This window comes from Argentina silus, assembly GCF_951799395.1.
Source record: "Argentina silus genome assembly, chromosome: 10".
Lineage (NCBI taxonomy): Eukaryota > Metazoa > Chordata > Actinopteri > Argentiniformes > Argentinidae > Argentina > Argentina silus.
The window spans coordinates 19,958,624-19,968,379 of NC_139664.1; the positions used below are offsets into that span (position 1 = coordinate 19,958,624).

The 9,756-nt window shown below is 41.6% G+C and overlaps 1 protein-coding gene across 1 annotated transcript; it reads left to right on the forward strand.

Moving 5' to 3' along the window:
- Positions 1 to 7,947: 7,947 nt before the first annotated feature.
- On the forward strand, positions 7,948 to 9,364 carry gbp (glycogen synthase kinase binding protein). The gene has a single exon (XM_083678981.1). The coding sequence runs from the start codon at positions 8,036 to 8,038 to the stop codon at positions 8,519 to 8,521; it is 486 nt and encodes a 161-aa protein (XP_083535107.1). The 5' UTR covers positions 7,948 to 8,035; the 3' UTR covers positions 8,522 to 9,364.
- Positions 9,365 to 9,756: the final 392 nt, after the last annotated feature.

The window sequence follows — 9,756 nt, forward strand, 5'->3', positions numbered from 1 at the left end:
GGAAGAACTCCCCAGTGGGAAGAATCTTGAGAGGAACCAGGATAACCTGATTTTGGCCCCAATGTGATCACAGATCTCCTGTGCATGCTTGGTGTAGACTGGGGCCTGATTGATGACAACAGCGATTCCCAAAGTGGCGTTCTCCACTCCAGTGCTACTGTCCCTACTGCCCTTTGGACTGGAGTGGGGCCAGAGAGACAGGGAGGGAGAGGGGAGGGGATGAAGGGCTAGACAGTGTGTGTGTGTGTGTGTGTGTGTGTGTGTGTGTGTGTGTGTGTGCGTGTGTGCGTGTGTGCGTGTGTGTGAGGGAGAGACATATAAACTATGTGAGAGAAATAGTACGGGGAGTGGATGACAGAGAGCGAGCGAGAGAGGAAGAGAGAGAGAGAGAGTGCGTAAGAGAGAGAAAGAGTGAAAGCAGGGAAAGGGAGGGCGTTAGGTAGAGGGCGGGAGGGGGGGAGGAGAGATCTCTGAGTAAACATAGCCATTGGCTCACGCATTGGCAGCGGTTCAGTAGCAGAGGGCAGCCGGTGCATTCGCTGCCTGCTTGGAACACGTGCTTACCACTGGGGCCCGGCCCAACAACACACACAAACCTTGGCCTTCACTACCACACGAGAGGCTAGGAAAAGCCTGGGGGAGGGAGGAGAGGGGGGAGGGATTCTTGGAAATAGTAACTGACTGTAACAAGTGTGGCTCTACAAAAACAAATGTGAAAAAAACAAAGCAACAGCCAACACTTAGGCGTCAGGGTCCGGCGCCGTTCCATAGCAACCCAGCCGACCTGGGTTGGGAACTGAAGAGAGCAATTAATTGTGATAGTGAATTTTAATTGAATTTTAATTCAGACAATGAAATGAGTGAGTTTCAATGAATTAACCTAAACTGACTAAACTGAGTAATATTTGCATATGCAATAGCAGTGTATTACAAACATTGGGAGAGTGAATTTTAATCGAATTTCCATAAATATAAATTGGCCTCCTATCTTTAATATTTGCGTATGCAGGGGCAGCACATTACACACACACATTTATGAACAGAGTTAGACTACTTTCAACCATATGTACAAGTTTGATAATAGCAGTATGAAAACAGACTATCTTCTTATAGTCATATATAAAATGGATTCAGAAAATAGTCATTGTTAACATGTATACCATCATGAATACTACAGACCAGACAGGCAGACACTCTCTCTCTCTCTCCTTCTCTCTCTCTCTCTCTTTCACTCTTACTCTTACACACACACACACACACACACACACACACACACACAGACACACAGACACACACACACACACAAACACACAGTTGAGTAGAAACAAGGAGCCCTATATTGTCGCCGTCTCCTCCTGAGCTCCTGTAATCTCACACACACATATTAAATCAGATCATAGCCTCTGGAGTGTACTGTGTTGAGATTTTCCATGAGCGGGAGAAGAAAACACACACACACACTCCCTCTAGACAAGCCTGCTATTAATCCAGCCTCCCCCTCTAGCCTAGCCCCTCCCTCTCCCCAGCGCATTTCCCAGGCTCAAGCTGTTCTTTGTTTTGACGGGTTGGAGGTTCACTGTGCTAAGATAGGCTAGCCTGGGAAGGATGACACCATGGAGCTAGCATGGCTGCACCTACTTAACCAAATTAGCAAAATACATTATGGGAAAGTGTGTATCTATGTACCATGGTCAGTGTCCATTCAGCTCCCATTCCAGTCAATTCAGGAAGTGAATAACAACAAATAGTTAACAACCATACTTAGCACTCAAGATTGGTACATGATGGCTTGACAATTCTGTTCTACAACCAAAGAGCCCAACCCTGATATCTAGAGTATAATTTCTTCGTGATCATATATTGGGCATGCACAGCACAGATAACAAACACATGATAGAAAACATTATGACATACACAAACACAAACACACACGCTCTCACACACCCTAATCATGAAAACAGAAAAAAATATATTATTAGATTAATCTTCCATTGTGTTGTTGTTTCATAGCAACTGGCAACCCCCACCTCGGTGACCCTGAACCACAGATCTGAGAGCCTGATTAAATAAAGCCCTACATACTGTACATACAAATTAAACAGATGTGAGTGAAACAAATAAACTTGTGCACACAAATACACACAAACAAAATAAACATGCACAAAAACACACACACACACATACACGTACACACACACACACACACACACATACATACACGTACACACACACACAAACACACGTACACATACACACACACATGTACACGTACACACACAAACGTTCACACACACACACAGACAATACACGTACACACACACACACACACACATACACGTACACACACACACAAACACACACACACATACACGTACACACACACACACACAGACAATACACGTACACACACACACACACACACACATACACGTACACACACACACAAACACACACACACACACACACACACATACACGTACACACACACACAAACACACACACACACACACACACATACACGTACACACACACACACACAGGGATTATGCTGGATCATAGTGAAGTCTGAGAGGTCAATAATAACAACAGGGAGACACTCAGATTAAAATTAATTTAATCACAAATAGCAAATCCATCAGTTTGGCTGTCTCTATATTCTCCATGTTAGCCAGAGGAGCATGGATCCACCCTAAAAAGGCCTGTTCCAACATGATTTCACCCTCTTCAAGGCTTTCCTAAACCATAGCTGCATCCTAATCGTGTTAGATTGGCTCCTTTCCTAATCTCGCCCAGGGTTACTGATCTGAAAGGACATAACCGGTGAAAACGATGATAAAAATGTGTTCAGCCAATCTATCTGGTATCCATCAATTGCCAAAAAGGCAAGGCAAGGAAGTAAGAAATTCAGGAGTATTGAAGCAAAGCCCTTGTTGTCCTAGCAGGTATGCTGTATTAGGGAACTAGGTACAGGAAGACAACAGTATATACTTTACTTGGAAGGCCAAATTCTCCAGATAAGTTTTCCAAGGCAGTGCCTATGTCTGTGGGAAACATATTGGTGTTGTACTCTTAAAACTTTAAAGCCAAATCACTATGAATTTAAGTTTCCAATTCTCACTTAAAATCCATATGCTCGCTTATCAAGTTTATGGAGTTATGCTCATGTGCAATTCCCCCAAGATTAAAATAACAACAATTTAGATCTATTGTTGAGAACCATGTAAAGAATTTCACAAAAAGAAGGATTTGGTAAAGTTGTGAGAATGCTGAAAAGTCCCTTTCATGGTCTGGGACATTGTTCACAGTATTTGCTTGTAGTGTGTGCCCAGGATACGCCTCACTCGCAGTAGCAGGAAGTGGGGAAAATGGCTAGCTAATCTTCACTAGCCAGCTCTAAAGAGGATAGGGCTACAAATCTACGCTCACACTCTCCCCCTCTGTTTACGAGCTTACTCGCTAGCACATGGATTATCTCCAAGGTTACTTGGCAGTTGCCTGCTTTGTGTTTTGACAACAATGAAGGCAAAGGGCTTTTATGAAGTGCATTAAGTGAACACAGAGAAATGTTACTGGTGTGTGTGTGTGTGTGTGTGTGTGTGTGTGTGTGTGTGTGAGAAATGGTGGCTCTTAACCTTCAATAACACTGTTGTTGATATCCTTCCTCATCCTTACCTCCCACTTTGAAAGTGCTTATACCAGCTCCTCTGGTCTGGAATGTGGATCTCTTGTCCTTCATTTTTATAAATAGTCTATGTATTTTACATTCAATTCTAAATAGCATTTTTGTGGGTTTGTTTGCTGCGGTTTTAATCTACAATGTAATGTAATTCATATTATTGTGTTTATGGAGTACTTTTTTACTATCAAAGTTGTATTATCATTGCATAGTAGTAGAAGTGGTAGAAGTATTATTAGTAATATGAGTAGCAGAAGTCATAATATGAGTGGTTATAGTCTATAAATCACTAACATGGCAGTAATAGAAGTAGTGGTGGTGGCAGTAGTTTAGTAGTGGTTGAAGCAGTAGTAATGGTAGTAGAAGTTACATCATTGTTACTGTTTAGGTTTAAACAGTCATCTGAGGAATGACAACAGACACCCACCCATGCACAACATCGCCCTCATTTCACATGAGGACGGCACCTCCCCAACTACTCTCCCCTTAACATCACATGACTTTTGAGGGGAAGAATTCAAAAGAGAGACTGGTTATACAGCTCTCACCAGTACAGAATGTACAGTCCTAACCAGTATGGGGTCAACGGTGGAGCTGTGTGTGATACTGGATGTTATGTAAAGGGCCGAAACAACAATGTCCAACAATGCTTACTAGCAGAGGAGTGGGGTCTGCAAAACATTATGGGACATAATGAGACTGACTATACACTGCTACTTTCATAAATGAATAATAGGCATTTCAAACAAAAACAAAACAAAAACACTGTTGTATTAGCCATACAATCAATCGAATCAACTGTAGGAATGTGGTCATTTTTGCACACAACCCCCCCAAGACACCCCCAGGGAGAACATGGCTCAGTGCTCTGGACTCTGGACTGCATCCATCTCCTACAACGGAACTGTAAATGAATGTGAGTTAAAGAGTTAGTATATCCCTTATAAAAAATAAAAAAAATAATAATATATATATAAATTTACATATATGGCTTTGTTTACTTGCCCACAGATTAGCATTAGCAATGTAGCATGCAAAACAAAGGGAGTTGTAGAACCTCTATTAGCTACAAACCAAGTTGTAATACCATTGAAGGTTGCAAATGTGTGATTTGGATAAGCTATCCTTTAAAGGGTATGCCGACAGTTCACTTAAACGTCAAGGCTCTATGATAGTGTTCTTGCACTGAACATTGGCTGTATTGGATGTAGCATGTGCCTGCTAACTTTAGCCTAAACTACTGAGAGTCCATGGACATGGTATTAGAAACTAGTATTAGCATGCTATTTTAGGGTCATAGAGGCAAGGAGAGCCTAATCTAACTGTGGACCTCTTTCGAGGCCAGAAATCATTTAGCATCATTACATTTTCACAGGGCTTTGACATTATATTTCACTTACACTTTTTCTTCTTTTAATCTAATTTGAATCACATATTCTCTGGCACAAGCTTCACCCACCCTAATTACTGAGAAGCATCTTTATGCATTGCTGACTCATCAACTGGCGAGGTTTTATTAGCACACATGCAGGGCCTCGGACTCTGTCCAACGCACACAAACAGACACACCAAATGGGCTCTGTCCATTTCTCAGTGAAGTGAGTTCCGAGAACTGACCCCCCTCAATGGGACACATTTGATGGGTGCGCCGCAGTCCAATGACACGCCAGGCAAACTCTTTGCTGTCTCCCTTAATGACTGACTCAGCTCTTGCATTCTCCCCTAGTCGAGAGGGATATGACATTTAAGGACCTCAATTACTTGTGGAAAACAAGCTGTTCATTGGTAAAATCAATTTGGACGTGATTACAAATTAGTGATAGGCTAAGTGGTTGGATGTCTTTTTGGCGAAAAGGAGGTCAGGTCAGCTTTTGTAAACAAAACAAACAACCTTAGAGTAATTATGTCCCTATAGAAACCATACGCCCTTGAGATTAACCATTGATAGTAGCCTACTTCAGTTAGGTGTGTTTTTGAATGGCCTTCAAATCCAGGGTGTGTCATGTTCAGAATCAGAAGTATAGCTATTGTAAATAGAAACGTAACAATAATAATTGAGTGGAATGGAAGTTGTGCTGCACTGAATGTCTGTCTGATTTCAGTAATGTACTGTACTGTGCTTCCACACACCCCTCTCTGCATAACGACGCTGTTATGTAAGTCTTGACACAAAGTCAATACCGTCTGTTACAAGAACGTTAGGTGAAGTAAAATGATAGGTCAATATTGATGTTAAAGGGATTACAGGCTGTCATCAAGTAATCTTTGTTTATCAATCCCACATGGCAAAAGAGGTTTATGATTGGCTAGCAGTTGCAGAGAAAAGAGGGGTGTTATAGTCTCTCAAGGAACAGCATGCCCCTGCCAAGCCAGTCCTATACACGTGTTAATTCAACACTGTATGATGCCATGTTTTTTTTTCTGAAATAGATATGTTCACATCATGATCATCACATCAGAGGAGTGCTAGTGCTTCATGGAAAAATGATCTAAAAAATAAACATGTAGCTTTTATGAATGTAATCAAAGATAGATGATGCAGATAAGTATTCTAATACAGGATACCTGCATTGTGCATCTTTTGTTTTGCTATAGCTATAGAGACAATTCAACTACACTCTTGTGGAATTTCAGCCCTGATTAAGCTGAGCTACAGACTGTGTGTGTGTGTGTGTGTGTGTGTGTGTGTGTGTGTGTGTGTGTGTGTGTGTGTGTGTGTGTGTGTGTGATTGTGGGAGATTGTGGGCGATTGTGTGCGCGTGCCATTTTACTGTAGAATATTATTGTTGAAGTTAGCTCAAGTCCACTCTGGAGTTATAAGCTTTAGTGCAACAATGAAATAAACAAAACTTCCACTATTGTGTCAGAGCGGATGCAAGCTCTTCACATTCCTGACAGACCTACACATGATGTCAGTGTGTGCTCTACACTTTCAATGGTGGAGGCGAACCCGATGAACCGCTCCTATATGGCAGAGTTCCAAGTCCTATCAAAGTTGATTCAACAGATGAATAGACACGTTGGTTACACTGTTTTCCTATTTGCCCCCTCCCCCTCTCACAGACAAGGATAGAGTCACACACTAGTAAGGAACATTCCTGCAACCGTCAACGGGGACGTCTGAACAACCAGCTGCTATTTCAGACAAACAGGAATTGTTGTTGAGCAGCCACAGCTGTTTACTTCAATGACTCAGTCATAGCGGATAGAGATGAGGAAGGGGACGTGTCTTAGTTATTGTGCTCGCTCGCTTCAAATAAACAGAGTCAACTCTCGTTTGCAAGCACGTGAATGTGTTTTATAGGCTTGCAAAACGTTATAGTAGTCAAACAGTTGTCTTCTTATCCCAAATACGCGGGACAGTAGAAGGCTACGGGCTCTGCTTTTTCTATATAGTCCACCACGTGAACATGGTAGTAGTTCCTTATTTGGTCATGAGGGCGCTCTTTGACTGGAGCATTCAAGTTTAGTACAAGGTTCTGAGAAATCAGAAAGGTACTCCATGTTCTATTCAGGCCTACACACAACTCACACACCCCGTTTGCACTGAACAGATCGTTTTCATGTATTTGTGGGTCCATCTTGAGATAATTCAATTCGAAAATGGATTCTAAATGTATCAACCATATATTATGTCATTCACACAATTACGGTGGTACTATTATTACCCATGCTATAATAGACATATATAGATTTTGTTTTTATAAATCATCGTATATGGCAATCAGACCATGCACGGCGTTTAAACAAGGAGTCTGATGAAAATGTGATTGTTGATATGATTAATATAATAATAATAATAATAATAATAATAATATTAATAATGTGAACATAATCCACCAAATGAGTTTGTTTGCTTGGGGCGATGGATATCTGCACTGAGAAGGTGTATTGGAATTTGTTGTTGATGATAGGTTGTAAATGCATCGTTTATTTTACCTACAGACATTACAGTTACGAGTTATGTAATGTCCAGTTGGCTGGATGTTCCAAGAGAGAATAGAATAAGGGGGATCTTAAAGATTGTTGTTTATACACGATATCCATAATCGGAAATATGCTTGAAAGACACTTATAATTGAACGTTACACCGGGGAATATACTAAAGCCGTGCAGATATAAAATACGTAGAAATATATACGACTCGTGTTTCACTATGTACAATCATTGGATACATGAGCGCAACCCCAACAGAAATGGTACGTTCCGTATCCTACGTCACCCATTGTTTACAAATGAACTCGAAGGGGTTGCTTTCTTGCCGAGCAGCGTGGTGAGAGCAAGGAGCCGACGTACGCTCTCATTCATTCGAAAACAAACAAAAAAAATAGCCTATAATCTCCACAAAATTACAAGAAAATGCCTTGTCGAAAAGAGAACTATATCCTTCTGGAGCAGTCTGTTACCGTCGATTCCAAAGAGGTAGACGCTTTAGTCACGAGAATCGGCGAGGCATTGCAGCTTCACAACAATAGTGCTAATCAAAACACGATGTCATGTCTCCACGGTCTCAGCAGCAACGGCGGTAGTAGCAACGGCAAACAAGCGAACAACAACAATGGTGCGGCCATGCAAAAGCGGACCGGGTGCTGCATGCGGCTTCGAAACCGGGGGCAACGTAGCAGCAGAGCCAGCCCGTACAACATCCCTGGATCAAGTGACCAGGAGTGGGACCACTTCAAACCCTGGAACCGAAAGAGGATCAGTCGCGAACAGGACGACCCACATCAATTACTTCAGGAATTAATATTGTCTGGGAATCTAATAAAAGAAGCCGTCAGGCGACTGCAGTTTTCTGCGGCGGATTGTGGGGATCTTTCGAAAACAGACAATTTGCAATGCTAATGGGCAACCGGACAATGTGTCAATTAACACAGATGTTTAGGACAACACGAAAAAAAGACTTTCTAACAAGCGTTATTATTAGCTATAAATGTTGAGAACGGTGAAACGTGTCATTGGCTTGTTGGTTTGCTTGTCTAATTTGTGTGCATCCCTGATTAGCTAGCTAGCGAACCAGCTAGATTTCTCATTTAGCCCAGCTTGGTAGTTGCCCATGTTTGTGTTTTGAACCTCTCCTCGATGGATCATTTGTTTCTGTTCACATGAGCTCTTCTCGCATGTATGCAAGCTAGCTCTTCTAGCTAGCTGTGTGGGGAAACACTGCTATGTTGACCTTGTTTACAATATCAGGGCGCCAGCATTGGCTGTTTGTTTTGGTCCTGTAGATTTGAATGACGACCCTACCCGCCAAGGTCTTCTTCTTATTGTTATTGTTGTTGTTAACTGCCCCCTCATGTCATGATGAATTTACCCTGCAAGTCAACACACTGTGACAGCGTCAAAGGCAGCTTGGATTTTTTTTTTTTACTAAGAAGAATGCAATAGAGAGAAAAACCACCAAATGTTGGGCAGACATTGAGCGACATTTGAAAACATTTGGACTCTTTGAACTGTCTGTATGTTCTACATGTGGGCATTATGGGAAGATGTCAGCCATCACACACAAGACACAGTGGTGCTTCACTTTTGAATTCCGACGGGGAGTTCTGTTTTTTTTTTTTACTATTATTTTCATTTTTTTCCACTGTGTAAAGTAATTTACCATGTCCACTTCGCAACGAAGTATTTAATAATGTTCCTGAATGTTCAGGCCCTTTGGTGTCTTAATAAACACTGTTTTTTCAATCTGCTCTCATGTTTTATTATTGTATGTCAATGCTTTTATACATATTTTGGGTTTAGGATCCTCTTTGTTAAACTAGGCCCCTAAATATGCTATTCGTGTAACCCTCTCTTTACACATGCCCCATGTCATCATTCCTTCTGAGCATGTAATCCCCCCTGCTCTTTTCAATCCTAAAAAAGTCGGGCCTGGTGTTAGTCTTGAATTTTGCCCCTGGTGGCCCATATTGAGCTTGCATTTCACCACTACTGGGTGGAAAACATGTTTTTCTATTATGACTTGGCCTTACAATACTCTGAGGGCCAAGAAATCATCCCTTCCCCCATGAATTTTATATTGCAGCATGTTCAGCTATACGTCATTATCATTTATGGCATTTGAACATATGTTCAGA